Source organism: Tiliqua scincoides, chromosome 2 (genome assembly GCF_035046505.1).
Source record: "Tiliqua scincoides isolate rTilSci1 chromosome 2, rTilSci1.hap2, whole genome shotgun sequence".
In the NCBI taxonomy this organism is placed as follows: Eukaryota; Metazoa; Chordata; class Lepidosauria; order Squamata; family Scincidae; genus Tiliqua; species Tiliqua scincoides.
Genome location: NC_089822.1, coordinates 158,567,187 through 158,592,737, shown reverse-complemented (window position 1 = coordinate 158,592,737; position 25,551 = coordinate 158,567,187). Strand labels below are relative to the sequence as shown.

The window sequence follows — 25,551 nt, the reverse complement described above, 5'->3', positions numbered from 1 at the left end:
ACCGTGTCCCCCCCCCGGGTGAAACGCACGCCGCGCTCCGAGCTGCATCCAATCAGAGCTGCAGCAGTGAGCGCGTCATCCTGTTCTTCCCCAGTGATTTGCTTGCTGGCGCCATTGAGAGCAGTGCCGCGGAGGAGAGCTGAGGCAGGACAACATAAAAACCCGGTATGTAAGCGGGAGTGAGGGGGCATGATGGAGGATAAAAGAAGAACTCAGGAGGCATGATGGAGGATAAAAGAAGAACTCAGGGGGCATGATGGAGGATAGAAGAACTCAGGGGGCATGATGGAGGATAAAAGAAGAACTCAGGGGGCATGATGGAGGATAAAATAAGCACTCAGGGGGCATGATGGAGGATAAAAGAAGAACTCAGGAGGCATGATTTGTTCACATTTACCTGTTTATTAAAATTGCTGTCAATGTTCATTAAAATAAGCCCTCCCCTGAAAATAAGCCTTCTGGTGTTTTTCTGTCCAAAAAAAATAATAAGACAGTGTCTTATTATCGGGGAAACACGGTATGTGACAGAAGGGCATCTAAAGGATATCTTGGAATGCATGGCAACTTATTACAGTAATTTGGTAGGTGAATACACAGAGATGAAAAGATCTTCCACTGCAACTTTATTCTGGTGCCTGCTTTGAGAAACCACAAGGTCAAAATGTTTGTCCAAAATATCAGACTCACTTTCAGATGTAGGCCTTCTTGTACTGCCATAGGCTGAGAAAAATACACCTCTCAAATTAGTACATACTTGACATGCTCGGCTTTGGGCTTCCTGACCAAAAAGCTGCAGTGAATTCCCGACCTTCATAAGCATGTTATAAAAAATATGGCAATTCTTGGTTTTTTGTTATTATTTGCAGACATCCATTTTTACTAAACAGAATCCAGATGTGCACAGCTGCCATCTCTGGGTATCAACCCTATAAGCAAACTTGCAGGCCGCAGAGATCAAGCTTGCACATGTGCATGCTCAAAGTAGTGTTTATAGCTATCTACGTAGTCAAAAAAAACAAAACTGATAGTGAACATTTTAGGGGCTATCCTCCTACTTCCCAATGTCATCCAGCCCAATCCTATTCATGCCTACTCAGAAGTAAGTCCCTTTAGAGTCAATGGGGCTTACTCCCAGGAAAGTGTGGATAGGATTGGGCTCACCATCTCTAACAGTATTAGATATACCAAGATGAGACAAAAGGAGACGTGAATGCAAAATAGGAAGGAAGAGCAGAAAGGAAGAATGAATCTTGGCTGAAGTTGTAGTTTTCCCTTAAAACACAGACAGCTGCTCCCTATTTTATGCAGATCTAATATCTGGATCCCAAGGGTCTGTGCACACATGTGCAGGCATCTCTCTTTCTCTGACACCACCAACAACAAAAATATCATAATGAAAATTCTTGGAAATAAGATTCATTTATCTCTTCCCCCCATGCCCAGCAGATATGTCATAGATTGCATCATATTATGTTTATTCTGCCTAATGCCTTGCATAGTTTTAATGACTTGAATCTAGCACATTTTGACTTGGATTAATTGGATTCTCCAAGAACTCATATACTGCAATTACTCAAGCATACTTACAGCATTTGAGAGGCTAGAGGACACCTTTCTAATTCATTTGCTGTGTGAGAGTTAGAGTTGGATATAAGTTCATCCAGTGATTTATGCCATGATCAAGCTGGAGTGGTTTTTCTCAACCAGTGGTTCTTGTGCCAGAAGTAACTGGTGATGACATCTTTGACAGTTACTTCCAGTGGTACTTCCTATAGGTGGACCATGTGAAGTGGTGTGGCAGGGGACATATGCTGAGAAATGCAGAGCTGGAGGAAACAGGCTTCCATACATGTACCATAGCTGGAGGGGAAATTGCACGTACTAAAGGGTGCTGTGCACACAATTCTTCCTGGTCAGGTCAACAGTGACAACATGGGTCAGCTGCTTATGAGGATGAAGAGCAGGCTGGATTTAGCGTGCCCCCCCCCCGCCATAGAGTTAAATGGCCTGATGGCCACTTACACAGGCCAACACACATTTTGCTTCCACCAAAATGTTCCACCAAACGTTACACCAATTCCTGGGTATATTTGGGGTGCTGCTTCCAAAAATGGTATCCGTTTTGCCCTATCATGTCTAGTTTTGGAGGCACGGCATAGCCTCTTTAGTGAATGGTTCAAGAAGCTTCCTCATGAGGAAGCTGCTTGAACCATTCACTAATGAGGCTATACTGTATCTCCAAAACTAGATGTGATAGGGCAAAACGGATGCCGTTTTTGGAATTGGCACCCCAAATTCATATCAAATCACCATAAATTTTGGGAGAAACTTTTCTGACCCTAATTTTTGTAGGCCTGTGTTATTGGCATAATGACTGTAAGGGTTGCTCTCTTTTGCTTTGTGTCAATATGATCTTGGCATAGCTCAGTTTGAAGTGGCCACACAGTCAGGGGACCCTTCAGAATAGCATGGGACATGGGGCAATAAGAGGGGGCTGCCTTCTGCTCAAAAAGAGCATCTTTGGATCCAATATCATGCGTGTTGACAGACATCCTGGAAAGAGCATTGCTCATGTCTACTCTTTGTTATCTAGTCATCAGGATGGAAAGAGCAGGTTGTGGCTTTATCTGTTAGTGTAGCTTCTCAGAACACTATCCCTTTGGTTAGGAAATTTTTGCACATGTAACTGTTTATGTCTAGCTTATGCATCTTCAAGATTTTTCTATATTGTCCAGAAGGACTAAATTGCACTCTAGATCAGGGGTCTCCAAATTCTGGCCTGGGGGCCAGATGTGGCCCGCAGCAAGCATCTTTCCGGCCCGCAGCCAACCTCTTGTCCCCTGAAAGCCTCTGGCCCACTTAACTGAACATGACCAGAACTGTGCTCTGATTGTGTCTGGAGGGTGTTCTGAGGGCCAGAGAGGTTGAATGAATGAGCCCATTCATTCATTTATTCACTCATCTAAGTTCGATCTCTAATTTATTTATTTAAATTTTATTTTTAAATTTCTTTTCCAGCCCTCCACACTATGCCAGATATTTGATGCAGCCCTCTGGCCAAAAAGTTTGGAGATCCCTGTTCTAGATTTTTCCCACAATATTAATTTGCCCATTTAATGAGGATCCGGGGAAACTAGTTAGTAGTACTGTAGAATTGGTCAAGCCTGCATCTTACCTTAACAATTGTAGAATATCCAAGCTGTAGCTTTACTCTTCACATCTGTTTGGCAAAAGAAATGCATTTAAAATGAGATGCAGACATCCATGCATGATCAATATGTTATATAAAATACAGTCAGCCTGTCTTACACATGGGTTACATTCCAGAAACAGCGCAAAAAGCTAAAATTGGGTATACTCACCTTGAAAATCCCTCACATACAGAAAATGCATACTGTTTCTTTAAAAAATTATGAGTGACAGGTGGGGACTGAAACCAATGGAGGGAACAGCAGCTTCATTCTCCAATTCGTGTTCACTCTCAAGCATGTATTTAGTAAATGGAATGGCAGGCAGAATCGCCTGCAGTATTTAAACTGGTGTAGTTTTTGTTTGTTTCAGCTTGCCAAAACCTATACAAAGGTGAAATTGCATTTCCATAGGTCAACTGAGCTTAAGATGAGGGGCGACGGTACAGAGGTGAAACAAGTAAAGGGTACACTGTGCGGGGCATTGTAAACCCCCCACATAATCCCTCTAAGGCATCCGTGCCAGTGTGCAGACCCCTTCAGCTGCTGTGCCAGAGCCCTGCTGCATTTCCAGATGCACAGAGATGGCATCAAACAGGAACAGCAAAATCCAAGCATAGCTCGGCTTCCCAGGTGTTGAACAGTGTGGCTGTGCATTTTACATAAGAACATAAGAACAGCCCCACTGGATCAGGCCATAGGCCCATCTAGTCCAGCTTCCTGTATCTCACAGCGGCCCACCAAATGCCCCAGGGAGCACACCAGATAACAAGAGACCTCATCCTGGTGCCCTCCCTTGCATCTGACATAGCCCATTTCTGAAATCAGGAGGTTGCGCATACACATCATGGCTTGTACCCATAATGGATTTTTCCTCAAGAAACTTGTCCAATCCCCTTTTAAAGGCGTCTAGGCTAGACACCATCACCACATCCTGTGGCAAGGAGTTCCACAGACCGACCACACGCTGAGTAAAGAAATATTTTCTTTTGTCTGTCCTAACCCGCCCAACACTCAATTTTAGTGGATGTCCCCTGGTTCTGGTATTATGTGAGAGTGTAAAGAGCATCTCCCTATCCACTCTGTCCATCCCCTGCATAATTTTGTATGTCTCAATCATGTCCCCACTCAGGTGCCTCTTTTCTAGGCTGAAGAGGCCCAAACGCCGTAGCCTTTCCTCATAAGGAAGGTGCCCCAGCCCCATAATCATCTGAGTCGCTCTCTTTTGCACCTTTTCCATTTCCACTATGTCTTTTTTGAGATGCGGCGATCAGAACTGGACACAATACTCCAGGTGTGGCCTTACCATCGATTTGTACAACGGCATTATAATACTAGCCGTTTTGTTCTCAATACCCTTCCTAATGATCCCAAGCATAGAATTGGCCTTCTTCACTGCCGCCGCACATTGGGGCGATACTTTCATCGATCTGTCCACCACCACCCCAAGATTTCTCTCCTGATCTGTCACAGACAGCTCAGAACCCATTAGCCTATATGTGAAGTTTTGATTTTTTGCCCCAATGTGCATGACTTTACACTTACTGACATTGAAACGCATCTGCCATTTTGCTGCCCATTATGCCAGTCTGGAGAGATCCTTCTGGAGCTCCTCACAATCACTTCTGGTCTTCACCACTCGGAAAAGTTTGGTGTCGTCTGCAAACTTAGCCACTTCACTGCTCAACCCTGTCTCCAGGTCATTTATGAAGAGGTTGAAAAGCACCAGTCCCAGGACAGATCCTTGGGGCACACCACTTTTCACCTCTCTCCATTGTGAAAATTGCCCATTGACACCCACTCTCTGCTTCCTGGCCTCCAACCAGTTCTCAATCCATGAGAGGACCTGTCCTCTAATTCCCTGACTGTGGAGTTTTTTCAGTAGCCTTTGGTGAGGGACCGTGTCAAACGCCTTCTGAAAGTCCAGATATATAATGTCTACGGGTTCTCCCGCATCCACATGCCTGTTGACCTTTTCAAAGAATTCTATAAGGTTCGTAAGGCAAGACTTACCCTTACAGAAGCCATGCTGACTCTCCCTCAGCAAGGCCTGTTCATCTATGTGTTTTGAGATCCTATCTTTGATGAGGCATTCCACCATCTTACCCGGTATGGATGTTAGGCTGACCGGCCTATAGTTTCCCGGGTCCCCCCTCTTTCCCTTTTTAAAAACAGGCGTGACATTTGCTATCCTCCAATCTTCTGGCACCGTGGCCGTTTTGAGGGACAAGTTGCATACCTTAGTCAAGAGATCTGCAACTTCATTCTTCAATTCCTTAATAACTCATGGGTGGATGCCATCAGGGCCCGGTGACTTATTGATCTTTAATTTATCAATGAGGTCTGAAACATCTTCTCTTTTAACCTCTATCTGACTTAACTCCTCGGTCAGGAGGCCCGTTCGGGCAGCAGTATCTACCCGAGGTCTTCTGCCGTGAAGACAGATGCAAAGAACTCATTTAATTTCTCTGCCATCTCTAAGTCTCCTTTTATCTCCCCTTTCCCTCCCTCACCATCCAGAGGGCCAACCGCTTCTCTGGCGGGTTTCTTGCTTCTAACATATTTGAAGAAGCTTTTATTATTCCCCTTAATGTTGCTGGCCATGCGTTCCTCATAGTCTCGCTTGGCCTCCCGTATCACCTTCTTACATTTCTTTTGCCACAGTTTATGTTCCTTTTTATTCTCCTCATTAGGGCAAGACTTCCATCTACGGAAGGAAGCTTCCTTGCCCTTCACAGCCTCTCTAACTTGGCTGGTTAGCCATGCAGGCACCCTCCTGGATTAGTGGAACCCTTCTTTCTTTGCGGTATACACCTCTGCTGGGCCTCTATTACTGTTGTTTTAAGCAGCCTCCATGCACTCTGGAGAGATTGGACTCTTTTTACCCTCCCTTTCAACCTCCTTCTAACCAGCCTCCTCATTTGAGGGAAGTCCGCCCGTCAGAAGTCAAGGGTTTTTGTTAGAGATTTGCCTGGTATTCTTCCCCCAACGTGCACGTCAAAACGGATCGCAGCATGATCACTGTTCCCCAATGGCTCAGTAACGTTTACATCTCTAACCAGGTCCTGCGTACCGCACAATATTAAATCCAGAGTCACCTGTCCTCTGGTGGGCTCCGTGACTAGCTGATCTAAGCCACAGTCATTTAGCATGTCAAGAAATCCGGTTTCCTTATCGTGACCAGAACACAAATTGACCCAGTCAATATGAGGATAATTGAAGTCCCCCATGATTACAACCCTGTCCCTCCTTGTCACCTCCCTGATCTGTTTCCTCATTTCAAGGTCCCCATCCAATTTCTGGTCTGGAGGACGATAGCACGCCCCCAGTATTACATCGCTGCACAAGCCTGGTAATTTAACCCACAGAGATTCTACGGTGGAGTTGGACCCACCTTCAATCTCTACTTTGCTGGATTCTATCCCTTCCTTAATATAAACAGCCACCCCACCTCCAACACGCCCCTGCCTGTCCCTCCTGTAGAGTTTATAGCCCGGGATTGCGGTATCCCACTGATTCTCCGCATTCCACCAGGTTTCCGTTATGCCCACTATGTCAATATTTTCCCTTGTCACCGGACATTCCAGTTCTCCCACCTTTGCTCGTAGACTTCGGGCATTCGCATAAAAGCATTTGTACACGGAATGCCCCAGGATGCGCTGCTTATTCGCTCCTTTGTCCCCGCATCCTCTCATTGTGCCAAACCGTCTATCACATCCCAGCACCCTACCTTTTCCAATTTCTTCTCCTACTCTGCCTTTGTCTTGTTGTTCTCTAACCTCCCCATCCTCATCCCATAGGGATGAGGAGTCCCGAACCGGATGCCCCTCGGCTCCTGTCAGCTTTCCCCCAGACTCCTGTCGGCCTTCCCCCTGTTTAAAGGGAACAGAGATTATTTTCAGCATAAAATAGCAAAGGTTTAAATACAAGTGTTCAAATATGTCCAAATTAAAGTTGTGTTAACATTTTAAGTACTCTTAATAAAATAAAAATTAATTTTAATAATATTAGAGAAACAGTTATGTGTTAATCATCTAATACTTTTCTATTTACTGGCTGCAAAATGGAAGGTGCAAGCTGATTAACATTTTTTTTTTCCAAAGCGGCTACCTTGAATACTGAGTATGCTTTTTTCACTTATTTTTGGAGGTTAAGAAAAAGTGGGGGAGGCTATAGGTTTGCTCTTTAAAAAGCTGAAAATTCAGGGCAAAGGATCAGAATAACTGGGACTTAGTTCCCCACCTAATCACAATGGTGTCTCTGATGCTCATAGAAATCCTTGCTTAATGCATAATCTAATTTTGCGATTTCAAAATTAGCCTCTGCTCATCCCAGCTGTACCAGACAAGTCATGGCAACCGCCATCTGTTTTCTCCTGTTATGCATCAGCACCTCAACTGAAAAAAAAAATTAAAGAAAAAGAAGAAACCTGATCAGCTCCAGTCCCCAGCCTTGTCCCTTGCTATTCATTGAGGAAAAAGTCTGGAAGGAAATTAAATAAAAGCATTACGGCTCAATCCTATCTTTTCTTCCCTTCTCTGGTGGTGCAGTCATGCCCAAAAACAGGTGCATTGTATCTAGTAGGGAGGAAGGAAAAGGAGGGTTGGAAGGCAAAAGGGGATTTAAATCCCCTTACACCTCTATAAGCCTTCCACTCCGCAATAGGTCTCCTTGGACCTCCACTAGCACAAGTTCGGGGAGAGAAAGGAAGTGGGGAGGCTGCTGAAAAGGGGATAGGATCTGCTGCATGCATCACCGCTGGATCCACCCCCTCCCATAGCCTCCCCACTTCCCCATTCTGCCCTCCTCCTGCCCCTTCCACCTTCTCCACCATCTTATGTTGATCTGCAAGCAATTGGGGATTTGTGGTGTGGACAGGAAGGTTCCGACCTTCCTGCCAGCACCCTGGCAGAGTGCACTACTGCTGCTAGATCGCCTTTTACATTCAGTGCTGACTGCTTTATGGCAGTCAGCAACAGCAGAAATTATAACTGGGGGAATAAAAGGTTTTCACTTGGCGGTGCCAAGCCACCCTGTGCCAAGCCACCCTATGAAGAGTTCCACATCAGGGTACAACAACCGTTTCCAGTGTAGTAACCCACCTTATCCTATCTGGAAGAGGACCTCTGAAGATATCTCAGTGCACTGTGTAAAGCTCATAACTTGAGTACGAGAACTCTAAATTGTGCTTGGAAATTCAATGGGAGCCCATGAAGCTCTTGAGCACTGGTGATCTAGGTTTCGAGTTGCCAGCCCCAGTTAGTAGCCTATCAACTGTGTTTTGGACTAATTGCAATTTCTGGGCAGTGTTCAAGTGCAGACCTACACACAACACATTACTGTACACTATACTGGAGGTTACCAGAGCATTGGTACCTGTGGCTAGCTAGACTATATCCAAGAAAGGCCATACCTGGTGAACTAGCATCAGCTGGTGGAGAACACTCCGTTCCACAGAAGCCACTTGGACTTACAGTGATGGGCAGCCTGATTCTATCACACTGCCATGCTGGCAGAATTCATATTCATATTATGCCAGTGCTGGCAGCCATAAAGTGCTGGATGTTAGGCCTGCTAGGTGCCAGCAGGATGGCCAGACCCTTCCCAAGCACCCTGGCTGACCTTGAAAGGCCCACCAGAGCTTTCCAAGGAGATGGGTGGGAGATGTGTGGATTGGGCCTGGGAAGGGGATGGGTTCGGCAGTGGTAGTGGCACGCTGAATCCAAATCCCCTTCCTGGACCTGATGGCTGCTGGTGCTTACCCTGGGGCACGGGGAGAAATGTCCCCTTACCCCAAGAAGTCAAAACACCCCTGCAGGGTACAGTGGAGTCTGCACCATTGCATCGCCGCTCAGGGAATTAGATAGGATTGGGCTGTAAGCTGGATCTTAGGCAGTGGTTCCCAACCTTTAGAAGCCCATAGACCTCTGAGGCAGAAATTAGAATCGTTGTGGACCACATGCAACTCCCTACGCACAAAAATTACAATTAAATTTAGTAGCCGGTGGAGAAGCGCTCAGTGAGACACTGAAAGTACTGGCTGCAGGCAGTCTGTTTTCCACCCTCCCTGGTAGTCCTTGGGAAAGCTTTTGGAGGGAGTGCTTCCCTACAGACTACCAGAGAGGTCAGAGAACGGAGTGCCCACAGTTGCAGCTGATACTTCAGTGCTGGCTGCCAGCAGTCTGTTCTCTGTGCTCTTTGGTTGTCCATGAGAGAATGCTCACTTAGCAAGATGCAGGAAGTGCTGGCTGTGGCTGCAGGTGTCTGTTCTCCATACCTTCTGGTGGTTCGTGGGGGAGCACTCCCTCAGCAAGATGCTGGAAGTGATAGAAGACAATCATCTTTTTTTCTGAGACATCACGGATCACTTTTTAGGGTCTAGCAGACCACCTGTGGTCCATGAACCACAAGTTGGAAACCACTGATCTAAGGAGATACCAAACTGCAACTTCATTTGGAGGAGTGCAAACCATCCCCCTGAGCAGATAAACACTTGCTCACAGAATATCTGTCTTGTCTGTGCTAAGTATTGACCTTCATCCAGCCCAAAACTAATATTAGACGTAGGGCACAAGCCTAACCAGGTCTACTCAGAAGTAAGTTCTATTTTGTTCAATGGGGCTTATTCTCAGGAAAGTGTGGTTAGGATTGCAGCCTTAAACTAAGACCCCTTGTCCATCTTTATAGGCAAATAATGTGAACACTTGAGTGAAGCCCCATCACATCCAGTTCCTCCCTTAGCTTCCTAGATGCTTCTCTCAATATGCGCACATAAAAAAAGACTGTGACGGATGAATTGGAAAGCACCCCAAGGAACTTTGCAAGTTTTCTCCCTTCTCAGGTTAACTGTTTCACCTGTATTAGCCTGAGAGTGGTGATGGCTTTTGCTAAAGAAATATATGATCTGCCAAGTCTCCAAGCCATCCCTGTCTCACCCAGATAACATCTGAGCCCCCTTCCATTACTTTCTACAATAGCAGACACCTACCTGTTTTCATATTGAGTTGTAAGGCTAAACATTATTCAAAAGTAATAATCACTTATTTTTGTTATCCTCTTTTTTCATGTGTCCCTGGTATTCTCTTCTCCAAATGCAGAAACAGATTGTACACCCAAAACAAGTGAGTCAACAAAAACATCTTGAAGGAACCATCAGAACAGGAAAAAAAAGTGTGTGGCATTGGTAACTACCCTGTTAAACCTGTATTTTTCATTTATCCCTGTGAGGCAAACAAAAAGTATTTCCATACAGTGAACATTCTTCATATGCAGACATAATCCTTGGGGTCCTCACCACATCCTGTGTGTACTTTCAAAACAGGGAGGAAAGCAATTCACATCAAAAGCTCTCCCAATGGCCAGAATGTTTCCATGGATGAGAATAAGAAGACTCCAGGGAACCTTTGTTAGGACAGAAAATTGTTTTCATATTAACTACTGGTTTGAGTCCAGCTAGGATCAGTGGGACTAAAGGCCAATTAGCATGATGTGCTTTCATGTGATTGTCAGCTCAGCCACAAAATTATGCATTCATAACCCACTGCTGTGTCACCATATTCTCCAAAGTTGCTCAGCACAGGAAGTGGGATGATGAGAATCTATAGACACAGGAATAGTGATGAGCATCTATCAGGGAGATGGATACAGGGAGGTACAGAGAGAAGGCTGGCTGGCCAAGGGTAGTAGCACCTAGCAGTTAGTGTTCATGCATCCCTTCCTGCTCTCTACTTTCCCTTTTTCCTGGGCCAGTGGCTGAAAGGGAGGCTGTTAGTTCTAACTCATTCCAAGCTATAGAACAAAGCAGAGGGCCATCTGGGAACCCCCTCCCAAGAAAGTATAGAACCCCTGAGGTTCTTATTAAAGATCAAATCACAGTAGTTCCTGTGAGCGATCAGACAACCCACTGAACTACCCATGAACATGGACTAGACATGCAAAGAGTAAAAATGTTAGCAGTTTATTAAAAATTCAAAACAAAATGGAATAAACAAAGTGGGGGAAAGGGTGGCAGAAAAAAGTGCATGCCTGTTGATGGAAAATGCCTAAACTTGGCTGGATGAATGCAGAGAAAAACTTGCCCATGTTCGGTAATATCCAGCAGATGAAGCTGGGATGCTACTCACACAAAACCCCCACAGTGAAAGTTTGCAAACTGGCTTGGAGTGAAAAAGAGCAAACACAACAAAATTATTCACTAAGCACATCTAGCTACAAATACAGTCCCTACTTCTAGCTACTTACAATGTCCCAGGAATGCTGGTCCCTGCACTTACTGGAGTGGGGTGTGCCTTCTATGAACTAACACTAGATATCTTGGCAAACCTGGCAGAAACGCATGAAGATCCCTCTGCTTGAACTTAAGTAACTGAGGTTTGAAGATGTCATAAAGTTGCCTGACTGGAGGAGTGAAACCCACCTGGCTTCTCCTTTCCAGCACTTTACCTAATCAGTTGGTACATGCCAATGTCAGTAGGAGACCTGGCTACTCCACGCATAAAGAGGAACCCACAATCCACATAAGATATAATGGCATTTCAAGCAAAGAGGGAAGACTATTGCAGGAGCAGTTCCTTGCAGTTTTTAGGCACAGAGCAGAGCCAGCACAGAGCTTCTGGGGGGTTAGAAGTGTCCAAAAATTAGGAAAAAAATCAGCAAAAAGTAAGAGGAAACAGGACATTCAACACAGTATCCATATTCATGACCATCAAAACCTGAAAGTTAATCTGAAAGTTGAAGTGACGGTGTAGTGACCACAAAACAGAGAGCTCTTGAAGGGTAAAGTGGGCCTCCTTAAGGGGTTTAGAATAAACATTAAGGGCAATGTGTGCTCCTTACTAAGCCTTTCAACCCTCAGTTTTTGCATAACTTGTTCTTGAGCTAGCAAGCAAAAACATCCCACCTCTCCCCATCAACCAGTGGGATTTTTGCCTTTCCTCAAGAATCTTAAGACTATACAAGTTCATGAAGACTACTCTCTCCATTTTTTCTTTGATGTGACTCCCTGTCAAGAGCAAGTCTGGCCACCCAAATAGCCTGTTAAAAAGCTCATGGAATAGTCTCGTTAATAGGTTATTAATCAAGACAATTTTAACTTAGATGGCAGTACACTATTTATCATTATCATAGCATTTTTTTCGTTTGCAAATATCTTTGAGTAATTTATTGTGTGACCCTATAAAATAGGCTACTCTTATTCTTATTTTTCAGGTGCAGAAATGAAGCCGAGGTAGTAACTAGTCCCAAATTGCATAAGTCCATGACAGAGGCAGGTGTGGAAGCTAGATTTCCCAGCCAAATCCAGTCACACTGAATTACATTGGAAAAGCCTAGATTCAAATCCTACCTCTGCCAAGGACACTCTAGATGGCATTGGGTAGGTCACTCCCAGACTTACTTTCCCATCTCCTTCCTCAAGCTATCTTGTTCTAAAATAAATGGCAAGGAGGGTTTTAAATATGTGTTTGCACCAATCATGTAGTTTGGCTCCAAGAATTAGGATCCCTAAGTTCTTAGGGTTAAGCTACACATTGAGATGTGTAAGTTGGCCCTTTCATTTGTATTAATGGGCTAGGAGGGTGGTGATTTGGAGCAAAATCACAGCAATGAGTTGAGGGCATTAATAATTTTTTCCCATTATGGTTTGAATCCAAATCATGTGCACACCCCATGAACTATTACACTAGCAAAATAACTTCCATTGGTTTCACTCACCCAGATGGTATTCAGCTTGCACCCCTCTATTTTATCCCATTTAAAATGTTGCCATTCTGTCCTATAAGAAAAAGAATCACATTTAAGCACCATGGAAATATGAGGAAACACCTATTCCTCTCTCTGCTGGGTGGCCTGACCAGGTATGAGACACAATGCCCAGGATACCCTGCAATATACAAGCCACCCGGATATCACCACCTATTAGGCCTACTTCTAATTAATAATAATAGTATCTTCAGATGAATATTTCAAGTTAATTAATTATCACTGCTAGATATTGAAAGTTATAGAAGTTATTGAAAAAGTTACTGAAAGTGAAAATTCTGTAAGATTTCTGTAATTCTGTAAGAACACCTAGCCCACAATACCCTAGATTTGACCATTGTGAAAAAGAAAAAGATCTGGGTAGATGATGCCACAATAACTGGAGGTGCAAGAACTGAAGAGAAAGAATAGGAAAAGATAATGAAGTATAAAGATTTGTAAACTGAATTTGAACACCTATGGCAGATAGAGGCTAAAATTGTACCAATCATTATCAGTACTCTGGACCAGCAGTTCCTAAAGTCCTACTCAGACATTTGAACCACAGGTAAGAATTTGCAGCACGAGGTGTGGGAGCAGGGGGTATCCCAATGGCACCGCTGCAATCACGGCACCGCAAGGACCCAGGGTTTTGTCCCCTTACCTGCAAGGTCCCGCTGACCTTGGGGAGGGTCCCGGATGCCCACTGCCCCCTCTGCGGTCTTCCCTGATGCTAGAAATCAATCCGTTTGCAGATTGAGTGCACTTCCAGTTTTTGCGCAAAAACCCCCTGGCCCCATGATCAAACCCATGGGTGACAAACCCCTTGGTGCTGCAAGTGCTGCGGCACTGTCAGGACACCCATTACTGGACCACTCCCCTAAAGGGAGGCACTGCTCTAGGCACTATACTAAAATACTAAAGCTGAATATCCTTATTGAAATTACTATGCACCAACTACAGAAAGCAGGCTTACTTGGGACAGCACACATATTCCAAAAATACAGGCATTAAAAAGTCACTTCTGGTTTTCACAGAGAAACAGGAAGTTGCATTTTTCTCTCTATTTTTTGTCATTCTGAACCCAGCAGAGACCACAGGTGGATGCACACGGCCTCTGCCAGGCTCAGAAGACCCTCCAGAGCTTCCCAGTTATCTGCGGTTTCAATTAACATCCCCCGTTATCTGCGTCCCCTGTTATCCAAGTCCCTAGTTATCTGGTTATAACAACAACAGTTTAGAAAACAGTTTTCTAAAACTGTCTTTATTTAGAGTAAACCATCAAATATAAAGACCTGCAAATAGAAATTGAAAGACTGTGGCACAAGAAAGTAAGAGTAATACCAATATTCATAGGGGCTTTGGGTGCTATCCCAAAACAGCTTAAAAAGTACTTGAACACCATTGGAATGAGCACAAGTACCATCAGCCAATTACAAAAGGCTGCTTTACTAGGAACATCACATATACTCCGGTGACAGTTGTAACGCAACAACATGAAGACAAAAAACAGCTACCTATCCTAGGTCTTTGGGGAGGACTCGATAGGTCGATATAAACAAAATATAGTCAAAATATGACTGTGTGTAAATATATGATGATGATGAAGAAGAAGAAGAAGAAGAAATAATTGAGGAGCAATTATTAATAACAGGGGCCACAGAAATTACCAATATTTAACAGCAAAATAGGACAAAAACCAGACACCCCAGGTCCTTGGGAAAGACTCGATGTCTGGATAAAACAAACCAATCAATGACATCTACCTGACTGCAAAAATCTCAAAATAATAAAAGAAAACTAGAAAAGTTGTTAACTGATGAAAGTTTGTTGCAACATAATTTGAAAACCCTGATAAAAAGGAAGAGAAAACCATCATAGTTATAGACTTGACAGTGTTCAGCTCTGTACTCATTCAAGACTCTGGCTTAGGTATGCTACTTATGGGAGACTGCTGCCAACTTTCCGTTGTGTATCATGATCTTTAAGCTCCTTTTCCCAACTAACTTGCAGACTTGTTTTCCCCTTTTGGCTTACTTCTGTTGTTGTAGACTGTTGTGTAAGGATAACAACAAAACCCTAAAAGGTGAAAGCCAGGATGCACCACATACAATAACTAAATGTCAGCATCCACGTTCAAGTAGCCTCCAGCTTGTACTTTGCAAACTGTACTAAAGATAGCTGTTTCTATTTGACCCCCAAAGCATGCAAATATATTGCATAAATGTACTCACTTGCACACTTCATTCAGATTATAAAACTTTTGCCAAGGATTGGATAATGGAGCACAGAAAGGATGGAAGGAGGGAGTGAATGGAATACTAAGATCTAATTTCATGTAACTCACAAATGCATATAACAAAAATGCAACAGCCCTTCTTCTCAGGAAAGCTAATCTGTTTTTCTCCCAAACTGCCTGCTAGTTTACTGGAGACGTTTCTTAGGAAAGTTGAGGAAACTTCACCAGCGAAGGTTTGTAAGGATTGACAGAACCATGACTTGCTATGCAATCCTATTGGGCTCCACCGCAAACTAGGGTTCTGGCAGTGGTAGATGCTTTACAGTCATCATAAATGGCACTCTGGAAGGACACATAGCCACACACTTCCGGACCACTTTCAGAGAGGCCATGTAGGCCCACTGAATGATGGCAGGGAAAGGAGCACCCACCAACAAAAATGAGTCATGGGGAGAAATGGGGAAGAATGGGTAGAGGGTGGGAGGTGTATCACTTCAGCAATAGTGTCTGTTTCAACTCTAAAATGAAGACACAGAGCCAACAGTGGTGGTTTATACATGGAATGTGTAAGTGTTGGAGGAAATGATCTGTGTGGTTCTTTCTAATGTTCAGTTGCCATTGGACATGTGAAGGAGAAAAATGGCAAATGTCCTGTATTCTGTGACTGCAAGACTTTGCAGGAACAGGTCTGTTCCTGCAGGAACAGGTCTGCAGGAACAGGAGCAGGCTGCCAGTATCACTGATCTCCACTTAGTGCTTCCATTTACTCTTGTTTTCAAGTGTGAGCAGCTGTCTGCTTATGGAATACATATGCAAATAGCTGTGAAAGTGTGTGTCCCTGACCTGCTTCACACATAGGCCTTTGTGGTGTGCCTCCAGATTGAGCCTGAAGCCATGGTTGGATCAGAGTACAGACCTATGGCTAATATAAATAGGTTTGGCTTCATCAATCCAAGCAGAGCTTTGGAGCCTTATATCAGCTGAGGATTTGCTTTACTAGAGATTCCCCCTCAGAAAAAAAAAAAAACAGTGAAAAGGAAAGAAAGAAGGCAGATTCCCTCCCACAATATTAGGGCAGGAATGTGAGCTGGTCTCGCCTGCCTCTTCTTCATCTGCTCAGAGAAGTTGCTCTGAGAAATGCTTAATATAAACTCTGTCAGTCCCGACCAAGATTAAGGGCCCAATCCTATCCAATTTTCCAGTGCCAGTGCTGCTGTGCCTATGGGATATGCACTGCACCCTGCCATGGGGAAGCAGTCACAGAGGCCTCCTCAAGGTGTGGGAACCTTTGTTCCCTTACCTTGTGGCTGCATTACGACTGCTCCGGTACTGGAAAATTGGATAGGATTGGGCCCTAAGTCTCCAGTGTTTAGCAGCAAATAGATTAGATAATAGGCAATGCGGAGGGAACTGGGAGTGTGGGAAGCACACGCATACAACTCTGAAATTGGAAAAAGAAAAACCCTTCAGGAGCAGCCGTCCCTTACCTTGTTACATTTCCAAACAAAATAATAGACCAAAAAGAAGGCATGAAGGGAGATGTTCCAGGATGCAGGGTGAGAACTTGTCTTTGGGCCTTCACTTCCTGCTCATTCCTCCTACAGAGGGAAAGCTAGTTAATGACCAGAAATTACACAGCATCCATCTTCTCATTTCACAGAGAGATGAAGCATGGAAAATTCCACGTGCAAAAGTCCAGCCAACAGCCCCCAAGGGACCCCAGAGTCTCTAAATATAATAATAAAATCACCAACCTGTCGTTTTGATTGACTCAGGGGGCTCCTTAATTCCCCCCACTCCTTCCTCTTTCAGAAGGAAATATTCCTGCTTGTACTAATAATAAACTCACCCTCCTTGCTGGTAAATATATATCACAGTCTTTAATGTTCTATTTTGTATCTTGTTGCCAGCAAAGAGGGCATGGCAGGCAAGGCTTGGACATTAACAGGTTTCTTTATTCACGAACTCTCTTACAGCTTTTGTCTCCTTTCTCCTTCCTCTCTTCACCCTATACACTTTTGTCTTCTCCATAAAGCAAGTTGTCTTAAACATTTGTTAGCTAAGGCTAACAGAATTGTTTTCTGAATTAGAAGTGGAGGTATGCTTCAGTCTTGTATCTCCAAAGATGCATTTTTACATGTCGGACTGAGGTGAAATTATCCCATGAAAATGTTCAGCTTGAAGTTGATGAAATGGTTGCCCAAGGGAGAGGTGAAATGACCTATTTTTGGGGTGTGTGTGTCATTTTTGCCACTGCCTGTCGCACGGCAATTGGCTGGTAAGAAACTGCCATTTTGTTTTCCAGAACACTTCTTGAAATGACACTATGTCGTTGTATACCAGGGTAGTTGTGTTTTGAGGGGATTCTGTGGAAAATATGGCACCTGTCAGCCAGTGGCCACTGTGAGCGCATCCTTGAGCTTCGCCAAAATGCCCTTCTACTTTTCCTATCCTGCGCATGTGGCTGTTACATCGGGAAGAGGGGGAATTTCAGCCAGCCCTCATGTTCAGAGTGTGTGAGAAGGGGAATGTCTCCTGAAAGGAAGGAGGCACTCTCAGAACAGTGAGTTACACAGAAGTGCAACAGGCAGCCTCTTTTGAGGGCTGGTAATTTTGATGATTCCCTGCATTGAGAGGAATTTTATTTATTTCAAAACATTCCTACCTTGACTTTTCTACCCCTGGGCAGCCCAAAGTGACTTACTAGCTGTAAAAGAGAATATAAAAACAGGAAATTGAACGAACAATGTAACAATCTTGGCACACCTGATGCAAACACATGGCAGAATGACTAATCTCCCCTAGAGGCAAATTGGAAGGCAACAATGCCTGAGAAGTGGACCATGCAGAGTTGCAGCAAGCAGCCTCCTTTCTGAGTGGGTACTTTGGGCATATGGAAGCTCAGTGATTGAATTAATTGCAGTCTCATAGCACACAGGTTGGAAACTGCTGCTCCTTCCTCTCCACACACACCCACACTGAGTCGTGTGAAAAAAAGACCATCATTTGCAGGCAGTGTGCATCTCATCACCTGCCCTGACAAGCCACTGGTCAACCTGGTGAATGAAACTAGCAGGGTGCTTCCTTTACTCTTTTTCAGGAACCCCCAGGAGACGGCGGCGGCGGCAGCAGGAGCAGCGGCAAAGTGACAGAGCCCCTGCCACAGACCTGAAGCGCTGTTTCTCAATGAGGAATAAACTGGCACCGGAACATGATAGCACCCAAGAGAACTACATCTGTCTCCTTTAATTATCCTGTGTACATATTAGTGAGTGGAAGTGCTTTATGATTTCTATAGCCAAGACCAGCTATAGGATGCCAGGTGTGCAAAAAGCACTCTTCCTAAAGTATAGGCAGGCAAATTTCAATCATGTACACTGTGACGGTGGGGGGGGGGGGGAGGGAATATCTTTCATTTCTCCAGGGGGAAAAACTGAACATTAACTCAGTCAAGACTGTTACAGCTCATCCTCATTTATAGCTCTGGAGACTTACAATTTTTGTCTGCCTTGCAGAGTAAGTTCCATTGAACGGCACTGAATTTGTTTTGTTTCCATCTTTTGTACTGAGGTGAGAATTTAAAATGCTCGTATTTGAACTCCACAAGTACTTCTGTGCCCACGTACCACCTCTGAGTAGCTCTGTGCCCATGTTTTATTCAAAACGCCAGTGATATGTGCATAAGTGCTTGCAGGATCTAGGTCCAGAATTGTATCCGCATGATCTATTCAAAGCCACATCCTCATGGGATACATTTGATCACACAGTACATCTAGCCTAGATTTGAAATCTTAATTATGGGTCCAAGTCTTGTCAGTCATTTCTGCTTTTCTCTGCTGTTAACTCCTCTAGACTGGAGTTTCTCTGGAATTATATCAACAGTGTTTTCAACTCTCACTGTTTTGTTGTGAGTCTTGTATTATCTAGTGTTTCCCTCCCCTTGCAGATTCAACTCCAGGAGTCATGAAATTACAGGAGAATCTCTCAAGGGGGTTTAGCCAAAGTCTGAATATGTTAATCGAGTGCAACCAAAAACCAAATGATATATTAAAAGAATATATCAATATATGTATTTCTGGGCATCCCATGATGTCCAAGACATTCTCATGATTTGGAAAGTTTGTGTTAAATCATGGTTTTAGCCAATCCTATACATGTTGACTCAAAGCCCTCTAGGGCTGAATCGCAAGTAAGTGTGCTTGGAATTGCTGTCTTTGTTACTCATTTAGGCCAGGACCCTGTGGGCAGTTTGTAACTGAGTAATTCCCACTGGCATTGCTGCACCAGAATATACTCAGTATATCAGCACAATAAACTTCTCATTCTTTTTCTTTCAATTCTTCATGATTAGATTTGGAAGGACTTGATATTTGTTTTGGTAAATTCCAGTAAGTAGGGATGCCATTTGACCAAGCAAACAAACAGCATGGCTTCTCTTGTACTTTTTACAGAGAGCTGACCTGCAAAAACCAGCAGGTGAAACTTTTTACAGCATGAAGTATTATAATCTGGTAACGTCTGCAGATCAGGCTACTGTTAAAAAGCACAGAAGCAGGGGTAGTTAAAAAAAAAAAGTAGGTAATTTACCAGCAAGTTATTTTAATATTTATATTTTTAAAAGTTCAGTTTTTAAAAAATGTGTGCATAAACAGAATTCATAAAAGAGCCTTATTCAAAAGAAATGGTCTTGGTGAGCTGAGATTTGAAATTGATCCAGAATTGAACTGTGATCATACACCATGATCTAAATGTACTTTAAAGTTCATTAGCAAACCAAAAGAAAATATTATTTTTGGAAAAGAAACACACACACACACACACACACACACACACACCTTAACAGTTTAACCTTTTAAGCAATACTTCAAACTTAATTTTCCAGCCCCCTAAATTTCAATTCCTAACCATTTGTTCCTCTTGGCTTCTCTCTTTTTTAAAGGTGGTGGTGGCAGAGGAGGCCTGACTGTTATATTTTCCATATACTTTTGACTGAAACAATTTTATTACAAATGAGATAGAAACAGCCATGCAAGAATTTCAAAATCACCTTGCCTGCTGTAAGCTAGAGAAGGAAAGTTAAGGGCAGTGGAGGGCAGATGTAGGCATTCAGATCTGAAATTGAGTGCAAGGAAGCAGTAGGAGGTAGCTCTTTGCCAACGCTCACCAATCCAAATCCATTCCTTCCAAGCCTGGTCTAAACTGCAGGGTCCCTTGGGGGCAGGAGGCTGTTCATCATTTGGATTGTCTGTTAACAGCCATGCACAAAAATGGCACTGTATAAATAATAAATATTAATACCTATGATTTAACTGTGTATTTTATAAAACAGGCTTTTGGTGCTATGAAAAGTGATTTGTGAATGTTCTCCTTATCATACTATATCCTCTTGTTTACTATCCAACATACTGGTTGATCCCTATTGTAATTTTCCTCTGTATTATTTGTAGGACCTATGTATGCTACCAATATGCTGTCTTGTGATTTTGTTTAATCTTTATACATCTGTTCCTTGTTATAAGTATCACCATTTTGTGTTTGTTGAGTCTCCATATAATTATCATATAGTAAGATAAGGTGAGGTGACCTAAAGAATGGATTGGGACACTAAGGGTAGTTGCTCACACTTTGTGGTTGTTACAGCCTGATCCAACCCACACCCCTGACAGCAGAACCTAGGCAAAAAAGTGGCCTTCTGAGCTTGCAGGGAGGCCATGTGGGGGGGGGGGGTATTAAAAAATTTTGTGCCCCAGATACCAGATGCCTTAACTACGCCACTGACAAGTAAAGCTCTGCATTTCAGAGGCCTCATTCAGAGATCACATTACAACGCATTTTACATCTTTCCTTCAGTGCAAGGCCTCAAAATGGGTGCTGTGGAAGGATAGGGTCTCTTATGCTATGAAGTAAGCTGTTAGGCTGCCCATTGTATAGCACAAGGTTCCCACTTTATGAAAGGCGTATATACAGGCACACAGAGACTTCAGATGTTACAGATCATGTTTGGCTAGCTTTATTCAGAGGGTTTCATTGCAGAGAAAGATAACACACACTGTGTTGGAGGTGCAAAAGTCAATTTCCAGATTACATATTAAAAGTATACACAATGCAAGAAAAACACCAAGCTAAGAGAAAAATTAGCAAATATGCGTGATGGGTTAATGTGCTCTTACACAGGAAATGACACACATCCAATGTTGACCAACCTACCTTTCATTTAAACCAGCAGTATACAAACTGGAGACCTCTGTGCAGAGCTTTTTTTGTGAAAAAAAAGGTGCAGGAACTCACAACTTGTTAATCTTTTATTTATTTATTTTTAAACCATTTTTTATTGGAGAAATAAAATATTTTTTATGTGCTTCCTCCCTAAACATGAACTTACTTCTGAGTAGACATGCATAGGATTGGGCTGTCAATCTCCACATCCCCTTCCCCCTAGCTACTTTTTCTACACATGGGGAAAACTACTGTACAGGTGCACTTGTAGCGTGTAGTATGTAGTGTGGCACTACTTCGAGGAGAGGAAGCAGTGAATGGATTCCAAAAAATGGCTTACATGAGTTCCATGTAGTAAAATTACTCTAAGCAACTGTGGGAGTAAGAACAAAAAAGGAATTCTTACATGAGAGGGGTCCTTAGGTGCACATAGAAACAGCTACGTTTGCAAACAAGCAATTTTAAATATGGTTTAATTCAGGTGTCAGAATACTCTGTGTCTTTGGGAAGGCGCTTGGCATGCAATTGTATGTTCTCTGCTGCCCTGAGCAGCTGCTGTGCATTGCTGGAGAGGAGCTGCAAACGCTGGCTGGCGGAGGGCATGCTTGTGGGGGAAGGACGAGGAAGATCTCTGGCAAGGCTGGACAGCATGTTGTACACACGTAAAATCCCTTTTCACCTGCCCTTAGCATGTGAAAACGGGTGCAGATATATATCTCTGCCAGGATTAAGAGCCCAATCCTAGGTATGTCTACTCTGAAGTAAGTCTTGTTCTAGTCAATGGAGCTTACTCCCAGGAAAGTGCCTAGGATTGCAGCCTAAGAGCCCAATCCTATGCATGTCTACTCAGAAGTCCACTTTAGTGAATGGGGCTTACTGTGGATAGGATGGCAGCCTTAGAGTCCAATCCTGTGCCTGTCTACTCTGCCTCTGTTTTCCTCCCCCACCTCCTGGAATGCCTCCGAAGGGGAGGGGCCCCTGCAAAAAGGTGCCGGAACTCCGTCCCCCCGCATTCCATTAGAAAAAAAGCCCTGCCTCTGTGTCTGGAAAAAGTCTTCCCCATCCCAACTGGCGCTGACCGTTCTGCCACAACGCCACTTATTTTCCAACCTGATCTCTGCACAGGGACACTCTGGGCAGTCACATCTATTGTGTAGTGTCTCAACAGGATGTGCAGCAGGATGTGCAGGCAGATGTGACTGCCTGGAGCATTCCTGTGCAGAGATCAGGTTGGAAAATAAGCGGCGCAACGACAGAACAGTATGCCCTGCTCATTGGGGGGGGGGGGCCTTTTTCCAAACCCCGGATCCAGCCTGCAGGTCAGGGTTTGGAAAGCCCTGATTTAAACCATGCAGACTAAAGGTCCAAAGAAACATCTTTCCTAAAAAAAACTTATGGCCCAATCCTAACTAGCTTTCCAACAGTGGAGCAGAGGTTCCTCTATTGTAAATGGCCATACAGCAACGTGTACACTGCACTGCCAGTGGCAATTTCAGAACCGCTGCAACAAACAGCATGGGTGTCAGTGGCCCAATGTTGCAGATGGCTACATACAGGTCTGCAGGTAAGCCAGAGTGGGGGGCAGGCAGTGGGAGGAACAAGGAGGCAGAGGAATGGGGAACTGTATGGTTGGAGGGCAGGTGATAGAAGGCGGAATGGGGGGAAGGGATGGCAGCAGCTATTTGCACCAGTATCCTAGCCTATTCCTTCCCCTGTCCCTTACTCTCCTTGGACATATGCCAGCAAAATGGCTAGCACTGGTTCAAGGAGACCCACTGGCACGGAACAGCAGTATAAGGGAACAAATATTTCTTTACCACAAGGAAACCTCTACAATTCCCCCTCCCTTTGCAGAATGCCCCATGCACTCCGTTGACATAACTGCATTGGTGGGGATGAAGGTTTAGTTAGAATTGGCCTGTTCATTAATCCTTTTAGTAACATTAGATTCACCACCTCCAGACAGGACACTCATAGTAAGTTTTGCAAAAACAGCTAGAATAACCTCTTATCAGTGAACGGTAAGATCTTTTGTACTTAATACATCCTCCAATGTTAGTAAATTTTGATGAAAACAGACTGACCTTAATGACCTGACCAAATCCTTTAGCATCCTAAAGCTAGGATTACAATCAAGTAATACTTTTATTTGGACCAACTCTAAAGTACCAAAATCTTCAGCAAGCTTTTAGGTTCTATGGACCTCTTCCTCAGGCTGGAAGCAAAGTACAAGGGAGGAGCAGGAAACACAGTTGGGCATGTTTTAATAGCCCCCAAAGTCTGCAGTTTATAACAGTCTTCAAGTGGAGGAAGATAGTTCGGCAGACTCATATTGTTTAGCCTCATTAGGTGATAGACATGATCTCAAGTACACCCAGAATTTCTAAGATGAAGAAAAGATATTAATGGCTGTCAATTGCGACCCTGGCTTCTGTGCCACTGGGGCCAGGACCACAAAATGCTGGCCCCCATGCCGCCCACAGCCCACAAATCTGGAGGCCTTCTGAGGCCTTCAGAAGGCCTAAAAATGTTACTTCCAGTTGTCACTGGAAACCAGAAGTGATTTGTAGTGAAAAGGCCTTTTGGGGGCCCTCAAAAGGGGCCTGTGGGGGGAAAAAAGTGTAGCAGGAGAGGGGGTCGTAGTGGCACCCCCTGGGTGGTGCCCCTGGGCATTTGCTCCAACTGACCGCCCCAGGTACACCAGTAAGAGCTGTTCCCTCTTTCTTGGGAAATATAACATCCAGGAACTACTATGTTCCATCCCCAGCTCTAACTGAGAAACACTAAAGTGAAATTATTCATCATCCTATATGCCTTTCAGCAAGCAAACCCCAGAAAATCTGAATTTAGGTTAGACTGAAGTCAGGAGGTCACAGACCTTTCATATCAAGTATGTGAGGAGCATAGTGGAAAGAAAGATCAATCCAGACATAAGTACAGGGATTGAGGAAGTGTTCAAACTTCAAATGAAGATCCATGAATTTACACACCAAATTTCATTCTCATATTTCAGTTCTCAAGGGAGAAAACATTCAGTACCTTTCCTGTTCACCTTGAAAGTGGATTTTAGATTAGAAAGTGTGCAAACTTGAAAAAATGACTGACCAGCATGGGCAGTCCAATTCTAACCAGAGCTGGAACAGGCAGGCCAACTGGCATACATTGTATCCAGCACAAGGTGGCTATGGTGCAACTCAAAGTAAGGGGATATTTATCCCCTTACCCATTGTCATGCGCCAACCACTCCTATGGGGCTACTCGGATCTGCACCAGTAAAATCGCTGGCACAAATCCAAGCTGCCTGGTGTAATGCCAGGCTGATTGAGAGAGGGGTTAGAATTCAGCCTAAGTTGCCCAGGTTGGTCCCACCCCTCCACCCCCAGTCCTGGTCTACCCACCAGCCCACCCTCCCTCTCTCAAAAATGTTCCTCTCTCTTGCCACTCTCTCCAACCCCTTCCCCCACGCCACAAGAGTTGTCACAAATTCCACCTGAAGACTACAGAGCTTCTAGTTTCAGATCTGGCTTCAGATTACCAGAGGGAGAGTAAGGGGTGATCCGTACATTTCCAGTACATTTCCAGTCACAAAGGCAGAGAGTAACCAGCTGTCTCTCTTCAATAAGGCATTCCCGTCTTCTTCAACAACTCTTGAAAATAAAACATTCTGGTTAAGCCTGATTAAGCCAGGGGTGGCAAACAGTGGGCAGTTATTTTAGGGTGCCCAGCCTCACCATAGCGAAAGTTGGGTTAAAATGTCTGCTTTGGAGATGAGAGGTTTAAACTCCTGTGCTGCTGTTCTCATCACCCTTTGCAATGCTAATTTCGCCTCCCTGGCACACCAGCCTAAGGGGCTCAACACACCTTGGCAGTTTCCACATCATTGCTTCAGCGACTGCAAAGTGGCAGAAGGTAATTTTGTCCTTCAGCTGCTTCAGCTCGATTAGGCTGCTGCCCCTCTTTTCTTTCACCTTTGAATTGTTTGTTCCCACAGAGACAGCCAGGGATAATTGGCTGTCAGAAGGGCAAGGCTGCTGATTAAGGGGAGCGGGAAGCTGACAACACAAGAAACTGCCTGAAGAAGGAGAGCTGCTTCTTCAGCCAGAACATCTCCACCACCACCACCAGACCTTACAAACTCAGTCTTGCTTGATCAAAACAAGCGATCAACTA

General features: G+C 44.1%; 1 protein-coding gene across 2 annotated transcripts in view; it reads left to right on the top strand.

Annotated features, from left to right (window-relative positions):
• CYGB (cytoglobin) overlaps nt 1-18,543 on the top strand; it is a 77,338-nt gene extending 58,795 nt beyond the window's left edge. For both annotated transcript variants that reach the window (XM_066617134.1, XM_066617133.1), the window contains exon 4: nt 18,266-18,543. In XM_066617134.1, coding sequence (XP_066473231.1) covers nt 18,266-18,337 — 72 coding nt within the window. In that variant the 3' untranslated portion in view covers nt 18,338-18,543. The remainder of the gene's footprint in view (nt 1-18,265) is intronic.
• The last annotated feature ends 7,008 nt before the right edge of the window (nt 18,544-25,551 follow it).